The sequence below is a fragment of the Chamaea fasciata genome, unplaced genomic scaffold, assembly GCF_029207755.1.
Source record: "Chamaea fasciata isolate MVZ Bird 193981 ecotype frontalis unplaced genomic scaffold, bChaFas1.0.hap1 SCAF_5, whole genome shotgun sequence".
NCBI lineage: Eukaryota > Metazoa > Chordata > Aves > Passeriformes > Sylviidae > Chamaea > Chamaea fasciata.
Window position 1 is genome coordinate 58376962 of NW_027094090.1, and position 27690 is coordinate 58404651.

General features: G+C 45.3%; 1 protein-coding gene and 1 long non-coding RNA gene across 13 annotated transcripts in view; one reads left to right on the forward strand and one right to left on the reverse strand.

Moving 5' to 3' along the window:
- Positions 1-10480, reverse strand: part of LOC136289762 (protein bicaudal D homolog 1) — a 274544-nt gene extending 264064 nt beyond the window's left edge. For 4 of the 12 annotated variants that reach the window (XM_066183858.1, XM_066183855.1, XM_066183857.1 and 1 more), the window contains exon 1: positions 9824-10219. In XM_066183858.1, the coding sequence (XP_066039955.1) occupies positions 9824-10036 (213 nt within the window). In that variant the 5' untranslated portion in view covers positions 10037-10219. Of the gene's footprint in view, positions 1-7613; positions 8647-9294; positions 9463-9823 lie in introns of those variants that run through there. The other 8 variants (XM_066183864.1, XM_066183865.1, XM_066183850.1 and 5 more) reach the window with 8 other exon arrangements.
- LOC136289764 (uncharacterized) lies at positions 9338-22635 on the forward strand. Its single transcript, XR_010720863.1, has 3 exons — positions 9338-9491; positions 21961-22142; positions 22497-22635. It is a non-coding gene; the product is annotated as an uncharacterized lncRNA (long non-coding RNA).
- Positions 22636-27690: the final 5055 nt, after the last annotated feature.

Below are 27690 nucleotides of genomic sequence, written 5' to 3' on the forward strand. Positions count from 1 at the left end.
CTGACATTTAAATCCATCCAGAGTGACTAAGGCATCCAAGGAAAGCCTTTTTGATGCTGACAGACTTCCCAGAGTACAAACCAAACGCATGTCAATGCCCCTGCTACCTGCGTGTCACCTGTGAGCTCTGAGAGAACACAGAATTAAAAACAAACACAGACCAAAAAACCCCAAACCACCAGGAAGTGAAGATGAAGTTTATATAATTTAGCTGGAATGTCCCCAGAGGCGATTGACTGAAGTGAAAGGTGACTGACTCTGGTAACCGAGGATGTCTTTCATGCCTCCTGGCTCAGCACAGTGCTGTCCCTATCACTACTAGAGAACTACTCGCTGTGTAGATGGGTTGAAGACAGTGCAGAGGTAACTTAGGTGTGATTCAGGGGAGCAGGGGTGATGGAGAAGGTACCAGCAGCATCATGTGGATAATGGGCCCCATTCCCAGCGCTGATCAAAAGGTCTGAGTGCATTACCTAACCTAACTGGGCATCAATTGTCTTGTCTGGGCTTAAACAAACAATTCCAGAAACCATGCAGTATTGTTTTTTAAACGGGGTTGAGTTTCCTAAAGCCTTATGGAAAGGTGTCTTCTTCCTATGCATCCACACAGCCAATCTGATTTTAAAGCTGCCCGAAAAGTGATCTTTCCAAGGATGATTTTAATGGTGAGGCTGCTACAAAGCAGAGGGGACAAATCCTTGGTTGTTTCATTTTCAGTCCATGCAAAAACAACATTTCGAAATATTTCTTGGAACCCCTCATGTCCTTAGAACATCTGAGCGTAGTGTGGAAGACCTAGTCTGCCAAAAATGGCCAGATTTCTTACATTCATACAATGACAAAAAGGCTCTTTAACATAAAAAATTCAGTTCCACATCTTGGAGAGCAGCAAATGAACACTAAGTAAGATACAGGGCAAAGACTGGGAAAAAAAATGTAAAAGTACATAAACCATCATGAACAGGAGACAAACACTGTACAAGAATGAGGCTGCAGACAGAGAGGGAGGAACCCCAAGAGAGATGAAGAAAATGGGATTGGACACATTTCAGTCTTAGTGAAAGCCTTTTGATGTCTCATAGGTCTGTCCCAAAACCATAGATTTAGGACAGTGGCCTGCTTCTTCTTTTAACTATCAAGTTAATTAAACTTTGATAGTGAAAGAAATTTAGAAACATAAATACTATAATCTCAAAATTATTTTTGATACTGCCCTCTGCAGAGAAGTAGAGACCCCCACAAAACACTAATCTGCAACCTAGCTTAATTTCTACCTGCCTACTTCAGCTTTAGGCACCTGCCCTTGCTCAGGCACATTCTTCACCTTCTGACTAGTCCCACCTACTTCCATCTGTAGCCAGTCTGTACTCACAGACTGCATTCACAGTACAGTACAAAAAATTGCTGGTTTCTCCTCATAATTATCTGCTGTGAGTGATGCAAGTGATAAAGGGACAAAGGGCACATTCATGTCTCTACACACTGTATCAATTCCTCTAAATTAGGAAAATACTCTCTCTCCTCCCACATAAAATGAGTGGTTTTGATTTCTCAAGGAAATGAGAAAAGAAGAGGGCTACGAAAGTCACGGAACAAATGTAAGACAGTTCAGCAGAAATGAATGCATGCTTTTCAGTCTGTGCCGTTATCATTCAAAATCATCCCTCCCAATAAATAAATGAATGAATGAATGAATGAATAAATAAACCTACAGCACAGAATTGTACTGAATTAAATATTACCCCCTCAGGTATCAGATAAAGAAGGAAGGAAAATCTGTAACAGAGGCAAAGCCAGTGTAGCAGTGTAGCAGAGACGAGAGGGAAGCAGGAGCAAGCGGATTTTACTCTCCTTGTCCATATGGAGAAAACACTGATGCAAAAACATGAGAATGAGGTACTGAAGACAAAACACATTCAATCTCAAGGAGAAAGCTCTTCCTCTAAAAGCCCTCAATACAGCCACTAAACTCATGATCTTGCACATATTTTTCTCAAACTGCCAATTGCATAAGGTATATAGAAGTTGCCCAGGTGCAAATTCACTCTATCTTTGAGTGACTTTGAAAATGCTCCTCATTTTACCATGATGAATCCTCACAAATTACTGGTTTATGTCAAATCTTATTTCTCCACCATTGTTTAGCCCCTCTTGCACTTTCAATAAAGCCAGGTGTTCACCCTGAATGCTGTTGTGTACACAGACTGCACACACACATCCTGAGAAAGAAAATCCACTAGGCAACACAGAAGGGAAGGAAAAGTATTTCACCTAAAGGAAGATGAAAAGATGGTAGCAAATTATTTCTTTTCTAATCCACTATAAAAAGGCCTAAATCCAAACAGATGTGGACTTTCAGATTAAAATCTCTCCTACGTCCCCCAATTTTACATTTGTAAGCCTTACACAGGAAGTAGTTCATAATAATAATGTCTGGCTCACCCATTAACACCTCAATCAGCCATATTAGATTTTGTACTAATCCAATATTTCCTTGAAAATCTATGGAAAATTTACTTTTCCGTGACATAAAACTCAGTTGTAACTTCCATTTATCTCTGAGGAGTTCAACCCAGATGACTGATTCAATCAGAATCGCTCAGATTAGGAAGAGATTTATTTGATGAAAGAGTAAAATGAAGAAAACCATTTGCCTATTGGGAGAAAGCAAACTGAAGTCTGTTTAGATTTATTTTGTGAATATGTGAGCCCCCAGCGTTGAAAGCTGACCATCCCTGCTAAAGGGCTGGCTATTATAGGAGGACTAATATTGCATGTTCATCTGTACTGGCTGCTAAGGATACAACACAATTACTGAGAGCAACTGGGAACACAGGTCCCTGGAAAAAATACAAAAGGTTCCTCTACATTTTTCTTTGCATGCTGCCAAAGCTCCAACAATAGTCCTAATTTCCCCTAACATGAATCCAGCTGCTTATGTTTTCTGTAGGCTAATGCACAGGATTCATTTCCTCTTGGAGGAATCAATCCTGATGTAATTTGATGAGCATCTCTCTTAACAGCAGTACCCACTTTAGCAGCTCATCCTGTCCCCCTCTTCCCTCTACATTCATTCCTCTCCTCATGCTGACTTTTAGGCAAAGGTAAAACAGTTCACTGGGAGGTACTGTGAATCAGATGATGAAACCAATCTGGGTTACAGACAGCAACAACCCCTCCTCGGTTATTTTTAACTGAGGTTAGTTTCCTACCCTGCTGTGACAGTATGAACAGTTGCACAGCTGAGAGCCAGAACAGGGGCAGGAATGGCAGAAAGGGGATGTAGGATTGTCTTGCTGAGAGATGAGCACATCAAACTTAGTAACCCCAGGTCACTGCAGACTTAATAAAAAGCAAGAGAAAATGAAATTCAAGCACGAAGTGAGGCTGTGGGCCTGCTGACAGTCATTGTTTCCAGGCAGGACATTACTGTGAACAGGGTAACTCACAGCAACCTGCCACTCAAATTTAACCATGCACAGTGGGCACCCTTAAGAGACTTTGCATTGCTCAAGGCCATGACTGTCTGCCCCCTTTCTCCCCTACTGCAACCTCCTCTCACAGCAGGACCAGCTCTGCACTCAGACCACGTTCCTGAGGGCTGTATCCAGTTGGGGCTTGAAAAGTTCCATGGAAAGAGACTGCACAACCTCTCTGGGCAACCTGTGGGACTGCCTGTGCTCACGGGGAAACAGATCTACCTTAAATTCAGTCTGAACCTCTGTAGTTTCAATTTATGTTAGTTATCTCCTGTCTTCCCACCCTTCACAGAATCACAGAATGGTTGCAGTTGGAAGGGACCACTGGAGGTCAGCTAGTCCAACGTCCCTTCCTCCAGGGAAGGAGATTCCACAACCATTCTGGGCATCCTCTTCCAGGACTTGGTCACCTGCACAGTAAAGACGTTCTCCTCCATGTTAAGGTGGAACTTGTTGTGCAACAATTTCTGCCCTTTGCCTCTTGTCCTATTTCTCAGCACCACCACGAAGAGCCTGGTCCATCCTCTTGACACCCTCCCTTTAGATACTATTGACATTGATAAAGTCCCCTCTCATTTGTCTCTTCTCGAGGCTGAACAGACCCAGCTCCCTCAGCCTGTCCTTGTAAGAGATGCTCCTGTCCCTTCATCTTTGTCACCCTCTGCTGGACCTGCTCCAGGAGCTCCGTGTCTGTCTTGTCCTGCGGAGTGCAGAACTGGACACAGCACCTCAGATGTGTCTCACAAGGGGTGAGCAGAGGGGCAGGACCCCCTCTCTCAACCTGCTGGCAACGCTCTTCCCAATGCCCCCAGGACACCACTAGCCTTCTTTGCCACAGGGGCACTTTTCTGGCTCATGGACAGCTTGTTGTCCAGTGGGACCCACAGGTCCTTCTCTACCAAGCTGCCTCCCAGCAGGTCAGCACCCAGCCAGATGCATGGGGTTATCCCTCCGCAGGTACATGATCCGTCACTTGCCTTTTCTGAACTTCAAAAGGTTCTTCTGTGCCCATCTTTCCCATCTCTGTCGAGGTCCTTCTGAAGGGCTTACAGCCCTCTGGGTGTCGGCCACTCCTCTCAGCTTTGCCAGCAGTGAACTTGCTGAGGAGGCATCTGCCCCTTCATCCAAGTCACTGATTAGTAAGTTGAAACAATACTGGACCCAGTACTAACCCATGGGGGACAACACTAGTGACAGGCCTCCAACTAAAGGTAGAGGGCACTTCTGCAAAAAGCCTAGCCCTGGCACCTCAATACACTTTGTGCGTACGGACAGGCTGATGTGATATCCAGGCTGAACAAGCTCAGACCCCTCAGCCTCTCCTCACAGGGCAAGTGCTTCCACTCTTGACCGTCTTGGTGGTCCTTTGCTGAATGCAATCCAGTTTATCCATGTCTTTCTCATATTAAGGGAGTCCAAACTGGATGCTGTTTTCTAGATGTGGTTTAACAACTGCCAGTTTGAAAGTGATAATCACTTCTCTCAATTTATCAGCTCTTCATCTGCTACTAAAGGTCCGGGATGCCATTAGAATTCTCACTGTCAGGACACATCGCTGTCCAACATTCAGCTTACTGTCCTCAAGGATTCCCAAATCCTTTGCCACAGACCTGACCCCCAGTGAGTCAGTCAGTCCCCTGCCTGAATGTCCCCATCTCTGAGCTGGGTGCTGGGCAGCACAGCCTTCCTGAGTGATACAACATGAGCAGGCACCAAGGACGAACTGATGAGATCAGGATGAGACGCCGAAAATGTTTCGCCTCATCTGACACAAGCCCACAGATGCTGTCACTGGAAGGAGGTGTAAAGACATACTGAGATGGCATCCCAAGCTCCGTATTTGGAACACATTCAGCTTTGGGGAGAATTTAGAACATCTCAGTGGGATTTATGAGCTGCTTCACACTTTCCTAAGCATCCTGTGATGTAGACAGGTGGGTATAAGAATCCACATTTAAGAGGGCTGTATTTGGGATGCTTCTTGGGAGGAGTCTCCCCCCTCTTCCAGCCTTTTTGGATCCAGAGAAGTCCCACCAAATGTACACTTCAAAGATGGAAGAGGCAGAGGTGATTCAGGCAGCAGAAGGGCGAGAGGTTTCGGAGAACAGTGGGGGAGCTGGAGGGGCAGCGTCACGTCACAAGGGAGGAGAGATGGAGATTGAGTCACTTGCGCTGAAACAGTGCAAGAGAGAGCGGAACAGAAAAGAAGCTGCCAGAGAGACCTTCACCTCTACTCCTCAAAAAACCCTTTCAGACACAGACCAAGAATTACTTCTGGAAGCCTTACTAGTAAACGAAGTAAGCACTTCATAATCATTGATGCAACATTTCTGCAAGGTAAAGAAAACAAACACCTGCCAAGGACAGGGCTACTCACCACCAGCCTGGTTTCCAATCACTTACCATGGATAACTTGCTTTTAAGTAAAGCAAGCACCAAACTGCCTGGAAATAACATACCCAGTGGCATGTGCAACCCAGCAGAAGAGTTTATCACCAGAGAATGAAATACATAAAAGCCAAGAAACCAAGTGAGATATTGCCTAAATTAGTCAGAAAAGGAGTCAAGGAGAGGAACAGCTTCCATATTCAGTATTTGATCCCCAAAGAGAAATCTCTGCTAGGATTTCCCAGGCCTAACTCTTGAAGAACTGGACACCAAAGCCTTCCTTCTCCATCTGATCATGAGCAGATGTGACTGATATTTCTCTGCTTTAAAAACTTTACAGACCACAAGTGCCCAGTAGCTGCTCAGAGAATCATGGAATGGCTGAGGTTGGAAGGGATCCTCATGCCAAAGCAGGGACAGCTACTGCAAACAGGCAACAAGATCAACATGGAGCCATTTTACACTTCCATTAAAAGAAATAGAACTAACAATACACATTATTCTTACAGCAAGTGCAGTGTGAACATGTAAGACCAGATATAATAAAACCACGGGAAGATGTTTTACATAAAATATGATGGTAAGTAAATTCCCAACTCAGCAAGACAATGAAAACAAGCTACCTTCAATCCCACGGCTAACAGCAACAAGTCCTAGTCTCTGAATTTTTATTAAAATTAAAAGGCACATCAGCTAAAGTAACATTCTGAACAGGGGCCCTGAAACTATAGTGTTGCACCAAAGATCCAAAATTCTACTAGACTGAGATGTACTTGACTGGAGAAACATCATTTTCAGACTGAGAAGAAAAAACAATGCAAACCCTATGAAAATTAATAAAGTTTTAAGTAATAGTGGTTTTGCAACATAGATTTATCTCATGGCCCAAAACATCAAAATCTTGGACTAAAGCAGAGACCTCTGAACACAGCAGAAGAAACATCAGAGGTTACTAAAACAATTCATACTGCAGGATGGATAGCATATATCCTGTATACAAGTATTAATATTTAATGTAATATATTGTAATTTGCTTTTACTTCAACATCCTATAATGGCCTTAGTTCCCCATTTCACTCTCCAATAATGGAAATTATTGTATAGCTGAGGTATTGCCATTTATATTGAAAAGGACTGCTGAAGTCCACCGGAGTTTTGGATTGCCAAAGGGGATGGGAGAAGACTTCAGATCCCAGCCCGCCAAACCATGGCTCAGTAGTTAAAGATGGGCAGCTCTTCAACTGAGTAATAAATACAATAAGGTCCTAACTACAGAACACAAGAAATAATAAAACTATTAAAAAATTAAGACTTGTCTCAAAAAAAGTCAACCCCAGTAACTGAATCTGTTCAGAGGAGGTCTGCAGAAGAAGAGGTAATTCTCCTAACATAATCCCGTGGCCACCCTCTTGCACCTACTATTCCTTAGAATGGAACTACTTACTCTAACACAGACCTGAGGCCGAATTGCTATGCCCCAATATGGCTTCAAAGAGGATGCAAATGCAGTGAAATAAGAGCAAAGCACAGGTTCCTCTTAGCCAGTCAGTCAGCCTTGGCATTTGATGTCCTACCATTGGGCAGCATGTTCTTGCAAGGGCCTGCTGGAGTAAGGACACAAAAACCCTCCTCCACACATTTTGGATGGTGCTTTACTAAAACAAAAATGTGTCTTTGGACTTCTCTGCCCCCTCAAGGGCTTTCAGACAGAACCCTACAGCCCCACATCTACATTTCACAGGATAATTTGCCTGAACTACCTGAATTCTGCCTCACTGGTGCTGTCGGAGGCACCATTTGCTTGTGTCTGTGTTACAGGTCTGACTTGTGCTGAGGGAACTGTCACAATGGAGGTGCTAATACAGAAGCAGAAAACAGATTACAGCAACAGGAAGGGCTAAGAGAAAATTCTCCTTTACAGGGTGCATGTGCAGAAAGAATCAGTGTGGTTTCTGCTACATAAAGGTTAAAAGCAAGAAAAAAATTGCTTGCAGCCTAGGTGAGGGATGGAAATGCCGTACCTGCTGCTAAGGAGAGCTCTGGAATTGAGAGCCCTGGGTCTGGACTGGGAACTGGGAAGTTCCATTCTTTCTTGGCATCAGGCAAGCTACAGGATTTCTCCTGTTCCTCCCTCTGTGAATATCCCCTCAGTATCCATGCTGTGGCTGGCACAGCATGAAGGCATGGCCCCACAGGAGATACTCTGGGCTGCAGAGCATGCAACCCCACTGACTTCAAGGAGAGGTAAACAGGAAGAGAGTTTGTGCCTATCTTTGATTTCAATTACTTGTATTAATTAATCCCTCTAGTTTCATAATTTCAACTCAGTTCCTTGCACTATCTCTTCTGTCTGTGGCCACACGCAACCATGTGTCATCCTGACTTCTCATCACTCTTCTTTTGAACATGATTATTGTGGGATAACAGCTAGCTGTAGCTTTGCTTATCTCCTTCTTCATCTTCTCCTTCTTCTTTTTTTCCCCTAGAAACTGCACTGCACTTTCTCCTTTTAATTCTGTTCCTCTGTTACTGTCAGGTCATTTCCAACAGCACTGCCTCCATGCCAGTGCCAAATTATGTCTCTCTATCCCTCACTCTGGGATTACTGGTGTCAAAAGTCCTGAGCCTGCTCCATGGGCTCAGCGGGGCAGGGAGGCAGAGATCAAGTTTAAGGAGATCAATAGGTTTTTCTGAAAAACAGTTTTATTCTTCATATTGAAAATATAATGTTCTCAACTCTTCTGGACACTGAACCAAGTCTGCAGCATAACTCATTTACCTGCAAGTAAAACGAAACCTTTATTTTATTAAAAATACTTCTAAAAGGGCATCAGTTAGTATTCTAAAAAATATAAACATAAATAAGTTTTTTAAGTGGATTCCCTCCTTATGGAATATGTTCATGGTTTCTAAGAGAAATGTTATTAATTCTAACAGAATTTCTGCACATTCTACATAGCATGTTTGTTATGTTTTGTTTTGTTTTGGTTTTTGTTGTGGAACAAAAATATACATTCTATATTTGGGAGAATATCTGTTTGATGCTTTACCTTCTGTTAACAAAACCTAGTCAGTTACATTCTGAGGTGGTACAAAAACAGCATGAAGTGCAGAGCTGTGAGTGCTGCATACCTGTGCACACACCCCCTTTCCATATCCCCCAGGTAAGTGCACTGTTAACAGTCTCAAGTTACTTCCCTTAAGGATGAACACAGGGACGGTGATGATTTTTCGGAGTCATGTTTACCACAGCTGAAAGGTAAGGTGTAACACCCACCTACTTCATACTTTGAGTGTTACAAAAACACATTTGAAAGATAACCCCAAATCACCCCTCCAATCAACTACTTCACCCTTTCAGCATGACGCAGAAGTTTAATTTCCAACGATGGGTGACCTCGAGACTGTTGTATACCCCCCCCCCCCTTTCCCAACGGCAGCGGTTCCCCTCACTGCCAGAATAAAGCGGGTCTATAAATAACTTCAAAAGGAATTGTCTCTCTCCTCACGCACTGCAGACAGCTGTTTACAGAGATTCCGACTCCTTATGCATTGCGTTGGCTGAGCTCTCATCCTTCAGTTCCCTTTGCTCTTCCTAAAAAAGCCTCGGGCGATGCGGTGCAGGTAGGATCGGGGGACCCTCCACTGCCGCAAATGCCTGTTCCCACAACTTGACGCTGCCGGCGGCAGGAGCCGGAGCGCGACCCCGGGGAAATTTCTCAGGGCAAGGGGGTTGCGATCTCGTGTAATCCGTCCTTAAGCTCCACGGTCCCGGCTGATCCTCGGCCCCGGGAAACCCCTCCTCCCCACCCCCGGCGCCCGCAGCCGCTCCGGGCCCGGCGCATCGCATCCCCGCTCTCCCACCTGCAGGGGCCGGGCAGGGACAGGCGGGGGGCGCCCCGCACCTGCCCGCAGCCCCCGGCCCCGGGGCCAGACAAAAGCCGGGGCTGGCTCACCTCCTTCAGCTGCTCCAGCTCCTGCTTGAGGCCGTCATACTCCGCCTCCAGCTCATCGTACTGCTGCTTGAGGGTGAGCTTCTCCTCCAGCACCACCAGCCCATACTCCGCCGCCTGGATCTTCTCGTGGGTCGTCTCGGAGAGCTCCCGGGTCAGCCGCTCGATCTCGCTCTTGTAGTGGTCTGCGCCCTGCAGCACCTCCTCCGCAGCCATAGCCCCGCCGGCACTGCCGCGCCGCCGAGCAGGCAGCCGGGGGGCGGGCGCGGCCGAGGGGCGGCACCGGCACGGCCGGCCCGGGGCGGCGGCGGCGCCGGGGACGGGGGTCGGGGCCGCCTGCGGCAGCCGCCGCCGAGCGCGGTCCGCCCCGCCGCAGCCGCGGCCCCCTCCTCCCCCGCCGGCCGCCCGGGACGCGGCGAGGCCGCGCTCGCCTCCCCCGGCCCTGCGGCGGCCCCGGCGGCGGGGGCGCCTGGGCTGGCGAGCGAGCGGGCGAGCCCCGCTGCCCCGGGGAGGCGGCGGCGCGCTGGAGGCCGGGGCGGCGAGCGGGGCGGCCGGGAGCGCGCCTTCGTGCGGCGGCTCCCGCGGAGATGCTGCTGCTGGCGCCCGCCTCCTCCCGCGGCGCCGGCACCGCCGCCTCCCTTCCACACGGTCCCTCCCCTGCGCTCTTTAAGATGACAGCGTCCTCAGGGCTGGCATTGCCGCCGGGCGGGAGGGGAAGCGGCGCGGCGGCAGCGGCAGAGCTGCCGGAGCGGTGCGGAGCCGGCCCCGGCGCGCCGGGATGTCGGCGCTGCGCCTGCGGGGCTGCTCCTGCCGGTCCCCTCCCGCCCCTCCGCCGCCGTGTCAGCGCCTCTCGGTTCTGCTCAGCGTGCTGCAGCCATGGCCGCAGCGCCCGCGGTGCGCGGATAAGTAGAAAGCGAGATGCAGCCCAGCAAACTGCGGGAGCGGGGGGGCGGCCGCAAGTATTCCCCTGCTATTTCGGGAAACTGGGAAGGCAGTTACCTGCTCTCTGCCCTGTTCTCGGTGAAGCAGTGCGTTTGGGTTTGGTCAAGGCAACCTGAACGCGAAACAGCAGCGGGGTCGGGGTGCTGGGCTCGGGCTGCTCTTCCATCATCATTAGCGCAAGGTCTCAGTGCCACTGATGAGACAGCAGGACAAAACTGATTCAGCTCAGATGCGGTCACACCATTGTCTCTCTGTCAAATTAACCGGAGGACCTGATGCATAGATTATGTCAGTTTTATGCTGGCTTTATGCTGGCTGCAGAAAGACAGATGCTACTTGTCCAGCATAAAATTGGAGTGGTGCAGACAGACAGTAACTGATCTCTTACAAAGCCTGCCAGTAAAAAGTTAACACATCAGATTAGGCGCATTTTACATATTTGAACTGGAAGACTGAGTTCATCCTGGATCGATGTCATAGCCTTTTTTTTTTTTTTCGGAGTTTAAACTCCAATTTACTGTTTCTTCAAACTATGGTCTGCAAATAGACTTGAACTGATATTGGTCAAGTTTTGCTTTAAGTACTAGCAGGACCTGTTTTTCATGTTTTACAGACTTTTTTATTTTTAAATTTGCTCCTTCAAAGGTTGACAGTTGGGTTAGAATTTCCAAATGGAGGTGTTTGTTTTAAATAGAAGTTACCTGTAAGAAGATGGATGTCGCTGCCCACCAATGCAGTACTGTATTGGAAATCAAAGACATAGATTCCCTTTCCTTCTGACCTGATAATGTGGTTTTAAACAAGTCACATCCCCTTTCTACCATGGCTTCCCCATGACTAAGAAATAGGTAAAAATTATTAGACTGCTCAGCAAAGTTCTTTGAGATCTTCAAATAGAAGCACTAACAATGCATACAGTATATGACATATATCAATTTTATAAATATATGTGCATGCATACATTACTAATACATTGTAATTCAGTCTGCACCAACACTTCTCATTGCCTAGAGAGCATATGTGGAAGAAGCAAGCAAAGTAATGGAAGTTCTGTCAATTTTTAGCTTGAAAATCACTTCTGAAATGCACATTAAAAAAAAAAAATTCTACTGTAGAAGCAAGTGTGAATATTAATAGGAGAGAAGTGTGAATATTAATTGGTGAGAAGAGTGAGCGGCTCTCATCGATGACTGAATGTCAAAAGGGAGGAGAACAGCATCCAAACTGAAATTCCCATGATACAGCTAACCTCAACATCCTTTTCTTAAAAGACAGTGAGAAATTCCACAAATCAGAAGGGGGAAAAAAAGCCCAAAATTCAAAGGAGAAGCAAAATGTTGTCTCAAGAGCTTTTACAAGCCTAACCTAGTCTTTCTCAACTTTGCACCTAGGCCACTGTGCAAGGAAACATTTATTGAGCAAGGGAATGGATCAGAAAACAAACATCTTTGAGAGCAGTGCTAAAAGTGAGTGGTTGGGTGAAGGATAGTGTGGAAACTGGCTGAAGCAACAGGATACCTGCAGCTAATCAAGCCTTGGTGTGTCTCCACTTAACATCATTTGCTTGATAATCTCACTCACAACCCAAGGGCAGCCTCATCACACATCTGAACATCTGCACCCCAGAGGGGAAATCTGGTGTCGGTTTTTCTGCAACACCTCAAAGGGAAGTGCAGTGTGAAGGGCAGGTGTGGTGCCCTGTGCAGCAGTGCACAGTGACTGTGAGGTCCTCAAGCTACTTGAATACACCAAGACACCCATGATTTGCTGTGACTAGTGCCCATTTATTCCTCTTCTTGCCTCCTAAATGTAAGCAATATCAAACTTGGCTTCTTTAGTGATATTTGTCTTTGTTTTAAAAATCTACTTCTTTAAAAGTCTTCTTTGAAAAGTCCCCAGTTGTCAGGGGACTTTTGTAGTCAGTTGTCAGTTTCTCTGCACGGACTACACCTGGGCTGGGCAGCACACACATGGACACATTCAGACATACATATTTAACTGAGTGAATCCCACCTTTCGTTTCTCTGTCTTTTCTTAGGCCTGAACACCAGCCCCTACATTCCGTTGTCAAGACCCTCCATCTGTATTTATGATGGCCTACTAAGGTCACTGATGGATCTGAAAAATATTCAAGTTCCTTTCCCTGTTATCAGGAGCTCTGGTTTTGGCTGATTCCTGACTATGTGGAGATGAGAAAAGATGGATGATCTTAGAATATAAATAGCATCTAAGTTTTAGCCAAAGTCTTCATTAAAGAAGGAGGTGCTGCACCATGACCCAAAGGTGGTTATTCCCTAGGGATTATTTCATAGCAGAGGGAGTGGGACCTCCTCTCTGTCTTTCTGGAGTGCCTATGATAAACTAAGGATTCAAGTTACTGTACAGTGGTGCCAGCAAAGCTCTGGTCTCAGTCACAGTTCTGGTACCTTTAGGAGCTCACTTATCAGTGCAGATAGCCCTAAAACAATTATGTTGGCACTTTAAATAATTCCACTGCCCTGGTGTGGTCACCTTACACTGGTTTAGGTCCTGCTACAATGTTCTTAAATTTTCTGCCCCCCACCCCCAAGCTCAAAAAGCATGCCCTGGTCTTATTAAAGGTCGGCATATCACCCTGCGTTGTTATCTGTCCTTCATTTTGCCCTGTGCATCACCTTCACATGAATATTTCAACCAAGTCTAAAGTAATTTCATATGCCGTCATAAAGCAAGCTTCCTTCTGATTGCATTCATTTCATGGGCATGAAACTGAATTCCTTTGAATTCCTGACATATGATACTAGCGGATTCCTAAACTAAGGATAATAGTTTCCATTACTGATTACACATTTTTTTAGACAATTAGATATTCAAGGACAGGGAAAATTATGCAATTCAAGTCTTACACAAGATATTATTTAAATTTCAGATCATTTAAGAAGCATTTAATGACCTATATGAAATGAATTATTGGTTCTATGCCTTAGTGACAATGCAGCTATAGAAGCAGCCCATACTGTATGGAAGAAGGCTGAATCTGCACCCACAGCATGCACAGACATCCCTGTGAGTCCATTTGTATGGAGCATCTCAGAGCATCAGAGCCCAAATCTATGCAACTGCTAATTAGCAGTGTTTGGCAGGCTCACCAGAATGGCCGAAAGGGAAAAAAAACAACAGGAAAAAGAAAGATATGAGGACTAATCTGTCATTGTTAGTGAAAATGGCATTGATTTACTGAAAGGGAAAAGTCTTGCAGCATGGCAGGATGGTAGAAATGCTGCAACCTTCCTAGAAGGGTCTCCTTCAGAAGGTCTAAGGTAGATTCTTGCAGGGTAAAGCCTGGAGGCTTCCCTGAGGGTTTCAAAGGTTCCCACAACTCCCCTGTTGTTTTTGCTAGGAAGACTGCTTCAATGGATTTCTGCAGACACTTAACAGGAAAACTGTTGGAACTCTGGGCAGTGAGAATTTTAGACTTTCTGTGCTGACAGGCACTGACCCCCAAGAAAACATTGCATTTGACCTGAAGCCGTGGCAAAGGCTTCCAAAACTGGATGATAGAACTGGGATTATGGGTGTATAGTTTGAATAGAAGTGTGTAATATCACATGGTGGAAAACTTAAGAGTTTAAGGCTTCAGAATATAGAAATATATATAAAGCAAGATGAGGGGTTTAGGGAAGAGGCTAGTCCTTCTTTTTCACCTTCTTCTTCATGGGTTTAGGTGTTTTTTTTGTAATTGGTTAGAAAAAGTCCACATTGCAGACCGGGCGTGGTTGGTTATTGGGTTAAAAGTAAAAATAATTTAGATGTCATTTCTTAATTGGACAGTTTATCCTTAAAAGGCCTTGTAGACAAAGAGATAGAAGCCATTTTTTACTTTGTTAGATAGAAGTGCTGTAGAACTCATGGCTTGTGAGACCATAATATAGATAAGAATTAATAAACATCTGAGTCTGAACACAAAGTGTCATCTTGAGAATTTAATCCTGACTCTGGCAAAAAAGAAGATAAAAGCAACAGAAAACATAATTAAAATGATAAAAACAATGATTACAACCCACAAAATCTCTTTAACAAAAGATGAAACCCATCCTGTCATCCTCCACCATCCAAAAAGTTTATTGATCTAATCTGAGTTCTTCTCAACCTTTAAGTCCTTTACTTGCTCCCTCAGCTTCTGGATGTTTGTGTGGATAGATTTTGAGTGCAAAGAAAGGTTGAAGCAGCATATCCTTTCAAAGTCCTGGCAGCCATGTCCATGGGCAAGCAGTAAAAAGCCTACTGATGCTGGGTTTTGTGGTGTTGTATGCTTGCTCCTATTAACATTTGTTAGCAGCTGACTCAGTGCCCAAGACGTAGCATTGGTTTGCCTACTCAACTAGCACTTTAAATTCTCAAGCATTTTTTAAGACCCCAGGGGTAAATACTGAGGCTGCTATTCTATTTCCTTTACCCCGAAGTTAATTTCATTTTTGTAGTCAGATTCAAATTGATGGATAAATCTCTTGTGTATAATTTTTCGGTCACGAATTACGGCAATGTCAGGTGCTAGCATAGCAAGCCTCCTCAAGCTAACATGGTGTTTCAGCTGAGGAACTATTTATTTCCTGGTGGGGAGCAAGATTTCAAAGAGGCTGCATGGGGTAAGCAGGGGTCATCTTTTGGAGAATAACCGGTAAACAAATCTACAAGAAAAGAACTAAATTGTGAAAGGCTGCAAGATTCAATAAAGACTGAGTATTCGCTCTGTCTTTTCTTTGGGTTTTGCTGGGTTTTTCCTCTTGCTGGTCATCTCAGTGTTCTTGCAATGACTGTAGGTATAGTTTGATATTCTCGGTAGGAACTTATTGAGGTCTTCTACCTGTTGAAATACAAGTATAACCTTTTCCCAAGTGATTAAAAGAAAAGCACACGCTGTGTTCCGGCTACCTGAGCAACACCAAGCAGTGCCCATTGTGCCATGTGGCCACGGGCGCGCCGGCCATGGACAACCTGCACCTCTCCAACCTGCGCAGCCGCCTGCAGATCCGGAGGCAGATACGGAGCTCCCATGGGCGCAGCTAGAGCCACTGCCGGGCTGAGGTGGCATTGGTGGGGTTCTCAGGCTGCGAGGAGTTCTTCTGTGCCAGATGCTTTGAGGAGCACCAGTGGTGGCACAGGAAGAAGCATAGGTTCCAGAAGGTAGAAGGGTTGTGGGCGGGCTTGGTGCAGCAGTTCCTAGAGGACACCAAAACCTCCTGCAGCCTCTTTTGCTCCAGCAGAAACCAGCCATCCTGAGGAGAGCTGCATATGCAGCATCTACTGCCCACGCCACGAGCAGGCTCTGTGCCGTGTGTGCGCGCTGCTGGACACTCGCCACATGCCCTTCCGTGACCTCCGTGCTGAGAGCCATCGGCTCTAAGACGAGCTGTGCTCCCTCTGCTGGGACCTGCGGCGGCTCCGCGGCGCCTTCAAGGGGGCTCTGGGGCGGCTGCAGGGTGCGGCTGCCTGGCGAGAGGAGCAGCGGGAGCAGCTGCAGCAGCTGCAGCAGAGGGAAGTGGAGGAGCTGCAGGTGCTGCGGGAGGTGAGGCCGGAGCATGGCCAGAGCAGGCTGGTGTAGGAGCTGCACGGCTCAGAGGAGACGCTGCTGTGGCTGGAGGCGACCGAAAGGCCGGTGGAGAGGCTGCAGCGCTGTGGCAGCAACCAGGAGCTGCTGGACGTGCAGCCCTTCATCAAGGGCGCACTGCTGGAGCTGCAGCCCGAGCCCCCCAAGCTGCGTGAGCACATGCACTGCACGCACTGCTGGCTATGGCTGCGGGCGCTGGGGGAGTGCGTCACAGGGCGGACAGATGTCCCTGAAGTCGAGGTGGCCCTAGAGGACAACCTGGAAGATGATCCAATCTATCACAAAACCCAGAGTGTCTCACTCAGCCTCGAGGAGATCCACATGGGCCAGTCTCTCCTGCTCCCCCGGTACAAGCGGCCACTTCCCTGCGTGGAGAAGGGCAGCCAGGTGTCTCTCAAAATCCTGAGGCTGGAATGTGACCTTGAGCTGGGCCCCAGCCATCCCAAATCCTGCTGGGAATTCCAGACAGAGCCCGGCCCCTCCATGTCATGGCACAACCACATCTGCACCAGTGACAGAGAGGGCAGCAACATCATCATCTGCAACTGGGACGACAGCAACGAGGACATTGTGGTGGTGCTGGTGGCACCAGAGCCACCTCTGTTGCTGCTGGCCCATGGAATCATCCAGCCTCATCCCAGAATTCCCGGGCTCCCATTCCCAGATTTCTGCTTGGGGTTTGCTCTTGGCCAATCCCAAATTTATTCCTGAACTGAGCTCCTGGTGTTCTGGAGTGGCCCCAAATCCCACCTGAATCTGCTGTGGTATCCCCTTGGAGGCTTTGACGTTTCCTTAGAATGATGTTCTCCTCTTAAATCCCATCCAGGTTGATGCTAAAATAAAATTTGGGATGGGATTTGGGATCCATGCTGGCGGATCCTGTCCCCAAGCTCGCCCAAAGGTGGGGAGATAATCCCATGGGTGGGATCCCCTCGGGGATCCCCCATCAGCACACAGAGCAGGGAAATCCTTAGGATTGGGATTGGGTGTGGGATCAGTTTTCTCGTGCAACAAGGGATTAAAATCCCATTTTTTTAATGCCTCCCACATATAAAGCCATTCTGGGATTAAAAAAAAAAAAACAAAAAAACCCAAAAAAAACCCAAAACAAACAAACAACAACAAAAAAAAAAAAAAAAACACCAAAAAAAACCCTCTCATGGGCGTTCCACTAACACAACTGGTCCTCAATGTTCTCAATCATCCAGAGGATTGTCAGTCACAGCCCTCAGGAATTTCTCTGGAAAATTGGGGTTTCCCCTCAGGGAACTGGAGCACCTGGCTGCAACTTTAAATGCAGTGGTAGTGCCCAGTGGAGACGCTTTCAAAGGCGCTCACAAAGGGCCCCAACATTCAGGCACCAGTTGTTGCAGCATGGCAAGATGGTAGAAATGCTGCAACCTTCCCCGAAGCACCTCCTTCAGAAGCCGCTCAGAGTAAGGCCACGGGAACAATCATTTCAAGTCCATGTACACACACACGCTACAGATAGCTCAGCAGAGGAAAGAGAGGAAATATGAAGTATTCATACTTTGTATGAAGGATTCCAGCATGGATTTATTGCGTCCTCCACACGGAAGGGGTCAGAGATCAAAGACCCAGACCATGCGGTGCCCAGTGGTTAAGCAAGGGGTCAGCAGCCAATGACCTGAGGGCACAGGGGTGGTATAAAGGGCAGGGCAAGGGGCAGTGACCTATAGAGGGGATGAGGGATGAACAGCTGGGGTGGGCAGGGTCAACTGGCCAGTGGGGGAAGCAATCTACGGTAGATTGGCAATAGTTCTGCAGGGCACCGGGGGGGAAGTCTTTTCTTTCAGCCTAGGTGGAGAAGCTCTAAGGTAGATTCTTCCAGGGTAAAGCCTGGAGGCTTCCCTGAGGGCCTCAAAGGTTTTCACAGGAAAGCACCGAGGGAACTGTGCTGGCTCTGGTTTGAGAAAAAACAAGTGGCTGTTACACTGCCAAAGCTTCATCATTCTCGAGCACTGAATATAAGCACCACCTTTGTAATGAATGGCCAGCCTAGAGATAAAAGGGAAACACTGGGAAGAAAATGAAATTTTAAAAGATATTTTGAGATCCTAGTCCAATAGAGATGGTAATAGGTTTTAAGAAAATTAGTTTATGGAGAATGTTAAGAGAAACTAAACACAGGAGCTATTAAACAATAATGCATATAATGAAAAGTAGTGATGTTTCTCTGATTAATGAGTGTCAGTATTCAGAAGAAAGGCTTTCAAATACCAGTGTCCTTATGTGAGTCCTCTGTGAACTGCCTTTAAAGGATTTGCAAAAGTAAATAATTTTAATATTTTTCTTAAGCCTATTATCAGGTGAACTTAAATGTGATATACAGGAAACTGTAATTCTGCCAAAATAATTTTGGGCTCCAAAAAGCTGAATGTTGAAAACTACTTGTGTAGAACATATGGAACCTGAAAGGAAAATAGAGTAAAACAGAACACTTCAACATGGAAATCAGGGAAAAGGGCTGCACAAAAATGGTTGGCAGGATGTTTTGTGTGTAGCGAGCATGGGTTAGAGGATCAAAAATGAGTTTAAAAAAACAACTACAAAAAATTAAGTGTAAGGATATTTAGAAAATACAGTCAGCAATAACTCAGCAGCCAACGATACTTGCATACAGAAAAACTACAGACTACAGCAAAGAATGTGAATTATAACTGTTATACTGAATAATATCATTTCAGCCTGAAAGGGTGTTGCATTCAGTGAGTGTTGCACATGGATCTTGGTTCACCTCCACAAATGTAAGCTGAGTCTTTTAATTGACAGCATTGCCCCCAGGCTTGAGATCCAGGACACTGCTCTTCTACTCTATGCAGAAACTCAGAACACAAATAAAAATGGTTGAAAGGAGCACCGAAGGGATTATTATGCCTGTTTAAACTACTGTGCACTTTCTTGTGACACAAGGAAGACCTGCCCACTAAGAATCCTTTGTGCAAACAACTTGTCAGCAATTCAGCCTAGATAAATCAGTGTCACAGTGTTCCTCACTGAACAGATGTAAACCTCAGAGGAGAAAGGAGAAGAACATGCTTTATCTCAGATATACAGCAGAAATACTCCAAAAATTGCAAGTAGCTGGAGTGTTCCTCGGGGCCTGCCTGCTATCCACAGTCCCTGGCTTTCCCTTCTTTGTAATGGTCACTCCCTCTCACTTCATCTTCTCATAGTCCCCATCAGCCCAGCTACAGAGGGCTCTGCCCCACTGACATCCCCCAGACCTGAGATCTGAGTGCTTGGGGGCTGCCAAACTGCCCACCCCCTACTCCCCAGCACCCTGGGTAAAGCTGTCACACTGCCACCAAGCTGTCAGCGGTGACCCTCCTGAGGTGGGTAAAGCACCTGTGGGGATGACCAAAGGAGTTTTCTGTCTGGAACACCTGGTCCCTCCACAGAGCAGAGGTGCCCAAAGCCTCTCTTGGCTGCTTACGCCCACAGCCAGCTGCTGTCCTCAATGCCAAAAGGGACAGGACAATGCCCTCTTTTCTTGGCAGTTCTATTCTGGCACTTTTCAAACCCTCTGGTTTGTTGGTTTTTTTCCAGATTCTCACAAATCAATTTCTCTCTCATCTTTAGTGTGTTTCTGGGAAGTGAAATGAGGTTATACATTATTCCTCCAGTTTCCTTCTTCCTCTTATTATGTCAAGTCACCACCAACATCTTTGGAGTGAGTGGATGTGCAGAGCTGCTCAGTTCCTGTGCTTCTTCCTACCACCACAGCATGGGCAAAAGCACCTGGCAAAACCAGAATAATAGGTAGATCCCACATTTGATAACGTGATCTGGTTATAAAATAAGAATCAGACTGCAGGTTATGATCCCATGTTTTTCTCCTTAGAAGTCATTAGCAGGAGAGAATGAATTTCTCTATAACAACGTGTCTTGTCTTGAAATTGAAAGCCTAGAATCCGCAGTGCACCTATTAAATATAGCATCAAAAAGCACTTATTTCTACTAAAGCTAGCATTTGTCTTACGTTCCTTATTGGGTATCAATGACTAAAAACACTTTCAGACAGTGATCACTGAGAGAGAAACTGAAATTTTTATGTTATGCTGTGTTGATAATTTGAAGAAAATTTGATTCAGATACTAAAAAAAGCATAAGATGTCATGATTTTTTTTTCAAGAACTGTAGGCTAATATTTCAGCACTCAGTTTCTAAACACACATTACAATGAATGCAGAACACACATCACATAGAAAATTACATTACATTTCTATTAAGTGAGTGTGGCATTTGGGAAAGATGCCAGGTTTATGATACTATCATGTAGACTTAGATTTTGTTAGGTTTTTATCAAAATACCTAATACGGAATGGGTGGTGTGTATTCAAAACACTAAAACAATGGATTACAAAGAAGGCATCTGGATCAAAGCTACAATTATTTTTCCTGAGATAAAAGAGGAGTCAAAGTCCAATTAGGAGATTAAGATCTTGAACTGGAGACTGGCTTCCGTGGGAATTTGCCCAATCACTTCTGGTACATCTTGGATTAAATGATTGTTCTACAACAAAGCAGGGTACAGCAAACTTAACTACTTTAAAATCCTCTCTAGAATTTTTCTCTATAATTGCATTTATACTATAAATGCTTCTTCTTATAATAATCCCATTATTCAACCTACAGACATGGATTGCAATAGCTGAAACAGGTACTGCATAAAATTATTTAATGTGAATTTTGTATCGTGACAGCTAACCCTTAAAAAAAAATTGAATCCCATAAAACTTTCTAAGGGTATTTTCTTTGTGGTTTGTTTTGCTGTAATATTTGGGGTCATTTGCTTTATGCTTTCTGAGCCAAATCAAGACTGGCTGGTATTTTGTTCCAGATTTCCTTACAATCAAGAGCTTTATTCTTACAAACCCAAAAGGGAAAAAAAAATCCAACAGATTATTGAATAAACTTTTGAGGTCCAGGAGAGATGGATTCTTAACTAAACCTGCAAACTAGAAAGACATCATGAGTATGGAACAGTTTCTAACCCTGACCTTACAGTCTCCAAAACAGGACTGAATTCCTGTAGGTGTCCTGGAGGGGAACATGGTAAGGGTTTTTTGGGTGAAACGTTTTCCTTTCAAAATGAAGTCTCTTCAATGCAGATATGTAGAAAGGTCTTGTATTGTATTTTAACAATAGCTATCTGAATGTATCTAGCTGGGAAACATTAATACGGTGGAAGATGAGAGTTAGACAGTTCCAGAGCCTTTCCTGATATGTGCTACCATTTGGGAGGGGGATAAAGTTAATTAGGAGTCTCTGTGAGGTTGTCTTGGTAGGCTTTTTTTATTCCTTCTCAATGATCAGGAGTTTCAGAAGGCACAGCAGATGGAGTTTGGCATGGGGAGTATATGAAGTGGGAATACAGCTACCTTTGGGTGCCGAGTGCTACCCTTCCTACAGCAGTTCCTGGTACAAGCAGGGGGAAAGGCAAGAGGGATTGCTGCTATTTGCCTACCTTTGTTTGCCCAACTGGGCAGCAGAGGATCAAGGGAGAATAGGAGAAACAGTCAAATTTTTGCCAGCAGTGTACAAAATTGAGAAGAGAAATAACAGATGGTAATTCCTTTGATTCTAGGAACCCATCTGCTACTGCTCCCCCTTATGAGCTGCTGGGGATACTGTGTGGAAAAGCTTCAGAAACAGGCTGTGAGAGGCAAATGTGAGTGTGGGTCACATGGGAGAAGATGGAAGAGAGAGTAGCTCTGCTTGCAGAAGGGGACATTATGAGAAGAGAGCTGTCCTTCTGCTCAGCTCTGGGTAAGTCCCAAAATAAGCTTGAGAAAAGTTGAAGCAACTCAGTTATATAGGACAACATGCAAAGCAGCTGCTCCCTGATGTCCCACATTGAATACACAAGTGAGAATAGCTTGTGAAAACCTGGCTGCAAGGAAAGTCCACATGAAACTCATACAATAGCTGTGGTCCCAGGCTGCACAGTCCTGCAGAACTGCTCACTTCTGCTACTGACATCCTCTCTGATCACCTATCAGTCTGGCCTGCTTTGATGAGCAGAGGTAGTCTATCTTGATATTACATAACATTGATGCCTGACGACTACTATTTATTATTCCTTTTAAAATTAATAAGTTCATGAATCCTTCTGCTTTTCAGGCTATCTGAGAAACACAGGCAGCTGCTATCATCACATTTATCTACAGGACATGAATGGAACAATGTCTGCAAACATGGAGATGTCAACTGCCCTGTAAGAAAGATGGTAGTCTGGAGCATTCAGTACAACCATAGAAAAATAAATGTGGGCACCTGATGGCTTTCCTGCTTCTTCCTGACTGATAGCTGCTGTGCTGTCAGCTGCAGATCACTCAAAGCTGTCACTGACAGGCAACCAAAGAAACGGGAAATACCAGTAAGAAGACATCACCATGGAGAACAAAAGTGCCCAGCTAAAAGGAGAAAATCAAATACTAACCCTCCTCTCCTCCTCCCCCTCTCCTTAATATTGCGAGAAAATGGCAGCTGCTACATTTTAAGGGATTTGACTGATTTTACTGATAGATGCAGAGGGGAAGCTTGATTTGCAAACTTGTCACAGATTCTCTCTGCAGGAGAGAGAGTCATGTCAGAGTAGGAACATATTTTGAAAGTGCATTAGCAGGATGTTATGGCAGGTGGAAGTGGTAGGGTGCTGCAACCTTCCAGAAGCGTGCCCAGCTAAGGAGTCACTTGGCATCACAGACATGCTCTCCCACACACAACCGGATAGCTTGTGAGCCCAGAAAAGTAAAGAAGCAGGAAGGGTCTTTCTATGGGGTTCCACGGAGGAGGAGGTTTATTCCAGCCACACGTGAAGGGGTCCAGAGACAAAGACAAGGCACATGTGTGGGGCCGAGGTTTATATATGGGTTAACAGGGGTGGCGTAAAGAGCAGGGTCCAATGGGTAGAGGAGAATGTGGTGCAGAGGCAGAGTAAGGGACTAGGAAGACCAGTGGTGGGACAGGGGTGGAGGATTGCACCAAATGGGGACCAATGGGGACTCTGGGAAGGTAGAACATTCTAGGGAAGGGACATATGAGGGAGAAAAGGGCAGGGAGGCCAACGGGCCAACTGGGGAAGGAGAACTGGGGTACATTTGTATGTCAACCAAAAAATCCTGGGGGAAGGCTCCTTTTCCTCACCCTGACCTAACGGGACTTATCTGATCTAGGGAACGTCCCTCCAAGGGAGCATCATGGATTTTGGTTTAGGAGATGCACTGACCTCCACAGCAGGATGAGGGAATTGTTTTGAATATAGGAATGGTCAGGACAGTGAAGTCTCTTGAATGACTTCTGCGGCCCTTAGCTGGCATCCTCAGACACCATTCCACAGAAAGCTGGAACAAACATGCACACACATACGCTTCAAGGTTATCCAAAGAAAAGGGCAGGCAGAATATTTTTTTCATTGTCTTTTACAAAAAGCAGTTGAGATGTGGTATTAAGTAAATATAAAACAAGACTTAAACAGCCACAGACACACATTAATTTATACACTTGTTTATAAATAATGATATTACAGGAGAATCAGGACTTTGCCTTGATCGAGGGCTGAGTTACTGAGCATCATGGGCTGTGGTTGACAGGATAATACAAGTATAGTGAGGTGAGCCTTGGGATGGGCCATGGATCAAAAAACCACTGGAGAACAGTATCTGAAACTTCTGGGAAGGTGGTATCATAGAGAGATTTGCTGGTGGCCTATGTTGACATCCAGCCAAAAATAAATCTCTTAGTAGTACAGAATAACAGAGACTGGGGGAAGCATTTCTCTGAAAACATCCAACATCACACGGAAGCAGATTTCTCCAGGTGGAACCATCACATGTTGGCACTGAGGTGCCCATTGCCCAACAATGAGACAGACTGGGCAGAGCAATTTCACGTCCCTCCAGGACTGGCTGTGCCAACTCACTGTGCATGGTGAAGATCCCAGGTAATTCTCACGTGTGTGCCCTGTATGTGCAACTTTTCCCTGAGCAGCTTGTCCCTTGCTTGAGGAACTAAGAAGGTTGAGCTTGACAGTATAACATTGGTGTTTCTCTTCCACCTGTGATAGATGGGAACTAGAAAAATGGAGTTGGTGGGGGAAGAGAAAGAGGGATGGAAGGATGTCTTTGTCAATATGGCAATAAGACAAAAACAAAATCAGAAAGTGTATGGGAAATGTGGGAGACTTCAGTGACTGGCTGAGAATTGTGTGTAGATCAGAGACAGAACCGAGGGTGAAGGGAATTGTCCTCAGAGATGGCAATCTGCCATCTGATCCTTGTCAGTAATGTCTGGTGATATGACCACAGAGTGAAATGGGTCCTCCCTTCCTGTCCCTTTGGAAAACACAGCCAACAGTACCTTGCTGCTGCCATACTCATGGGAAATGGATGTCAGGAAAGGAGCTGCTAAAGATGACAAGCCAGCTGCCTGCTCCCCTGCACAGCTCTCTCTTCAGTCTGGGTCTGTGTGTGCTCCAGATTCTGCTGTCTTGATAGAGGAGCTTGAACAAAAAACTTACTTGGGTGACTAAGCACTAAAAAATGAAGTATAAGACTTATTATAGCCAGCCTGATAGATGAAATGATGTTGAAAAATGAGATTATATACGGGAAAGCTGTTGGCAGCCTAAGGGGAAAAGAAACCTCACTATCAAGCGAAGTTTCTTTTCAATTATTGCTATTAATAAGCTGTGGTTGTAATGATTGGATACAATAAATGTAGGTAGAGGTTACATTCGCTGCTCTGAGACTCCTGATTTTCCCTCTAACCAGTGATCTGCTTCAAGAGAAAAGCAAAATGTATTACAGGAGCCCAAATTTTGCTGGTGGATTGTTTCCCTGACCCTGTTCAGTGCACAGCATCACAAGCTGCCAGGCTGGCTCAGGGAGCCAGGAGGATGGGGATGCTGGGATGCTGGGATCAGGCAATGCCTGAGGCACAGCTCCCCAGACACCCTCCCACCTAAACTGACAGGCTGTCCCAATTCTGGATTAGTTTGAGCATGGCTAAACCACTTCTTCTGACTGCAGTTAACCTCTACATGAAAAAATGCTTCAATCTTTGAAGCGTGAGGTACTGACTGTCAGTCTGAATTTTTAAAAAGCCTTTAAAGATAAAAGTCTCTGCAGTCTTTTGTTTCATTTTCTGCACATCGCGCAGATCTGATGTTTTCAGTGAATGGCTATGAATTAATGGCGTTTATTCCTTGAGTTAAGAATAAGATCTGAAATAAATGAGTGTGTCTCTAAACAGTCCATGCTGAATGTTGCAGACCTGCCAATACATTTAAAAAATCCCATTTACTTGCTCCAGAGACTATTTCATCATCTTAACCACTAACCCAGCTCCACGCTGACACGCAGGGACAGGAGAGCTCTGCAGTGCCCAGGGTGTTTGGTCTCTCAAATGGCCAGGGCAGGTTTCTGTGGTACATTCCAGATGTGTTCCTGCACTTCCCACTGCATCACTTGCAGACATTTCTGAACAATAGGGAGCAACAGCGAGGGCCAGCTCATGCCTACTGCAAGAATCATTTGCCATAGGCATGGATGCCTTACATTTCTGCTCTCTGTTCTTCCTCACAGGTTTATATGTCAATAGTTCCCAAGAAGCTTCAATTGGTTCCCTGGGAGTAAAAAAAAAAATCTTTTTTGGTCTTTGTGTAGCTTTGTTTTTCTTAAATTCCCCTTCATATAGCACTCTCTTCCGCATATTCTTCTTCTTTTTGTCCTCTCTCCATTCTCCTTTAAACTCTCTGCTTTCCTGTTTTTCCTACCATGGATACTATGAAGTTGTATAACAAAAGCTACACTTCTTTGCATGATTTAATTTCATATTTATACTGCATAGAAGACAAGAAGTCCTGCAAAGCCATTAATAAAGTGAAAAATCACAGTGTATCTATATATAAACTCTAATCTAAAATAATACTGTCATTGCTGCTGGGTTCAGTTGCCATGTACTGACAGAGCACTAATAAAACACATGTGATGTATCTCCATCCTTAAAAACACATATAAAAGAGCTGTATACCAATGAGACCAATTACTGTTCACTCTGTATAATGAAATCTGCCAAAGGCAGCAAGGACTCATTGTGAACAAATTGATCCCATGTCTCAGGTTTTTTCTGGTTGCAGCATCAGAGGAGTTCCCAGGCAGCACTGGTTCTCACTACCAGCAGCTATTCTGCCATTTCTTGCAGCTGTCTTTATAGCCTGGTCTTGAAAATTTTGCTCATAGAGACTCTACAGGTAGGTCAGGGAATAACTGAAGGAGATGGTTTGCCTGAAAATTTGGAAGGCAAAGTAAGTTGGAAACAAAATTCTTATGTTTATTTTTGTTTCTTTCACTCTAGGGTGCTGAACAACTGGAAGTAAACAGAGGGGGAGAAGAAAAAAAAAAAACTTTCAAAGAGATGTGGCATGTAAACCTTCTATCACTTCTGGGTTTGGGTGTTTTTATCCCGAAGGGCTAGTGCTTCAGAGACAGCATTTAACTTGCTAGCCAGGAGTTTCAGAAAGATCTGCCAGGACTGCCCAGCTAACAAAGCAGCAAGAGAAAAGCAGCACAGATGAGTGCTGCAGAGCAGTGCACATGGTGAAGTGACCTTAATTCTATGTTCCAAACAGCCAGTTCTCATGTCAGCTTTTGTCACCAGGCATTCTCCTACGTCACTGCAGACAGCACTTTTCAAGATGAAGCTTTCTGTCCCCTGACCAGCAAAATGACTAGGAAGGGAATATAAACTATCTTTTGGCACTCCATAAGGCTGTGGTGTACCCAGTCTTCTGAGAGGCTCTGGCCACTGCAAAAATGAGATTTTACAACTAGAAAGGCTACAGATAAGGAGAGTCAGATTGTTTCCTGTTTCTGACCCATCTCTGCTGTAGAGGAAAACAAAAAGATATGGTTTCCTCATTTTGAAAAAAGAGAATAACTGAGCACACAACAGAGGTCTAGAAGAACATAACTGACGTGGAGCAGGTAGCAAGGGAATGATTAGTCATTATTTTTCATGAGACTAGAACCATGGGGCACTCAATGAAACCATCAAGCAGCGGGTCAAAGACAAATGAAAAAAAAAAATCTCTTGCACGTGTAGTGCCTAATTGCATTGCAGGACATAACATCCTGTTTTATAAGATCCTGATTTGTTTGGATGCCCAAAGTATAAATAAATTCTGAAAGCTACTTGATGGGTTCCTAGAGGAAAGGTCTGTCAGGGACAGTTAGACAACGTTGCGTAGATAAAATTTCTAGATGAGAAGGCTTCTAAACTAAAACTTGCTGGAAATTGGAGAAGTACCTTGGAA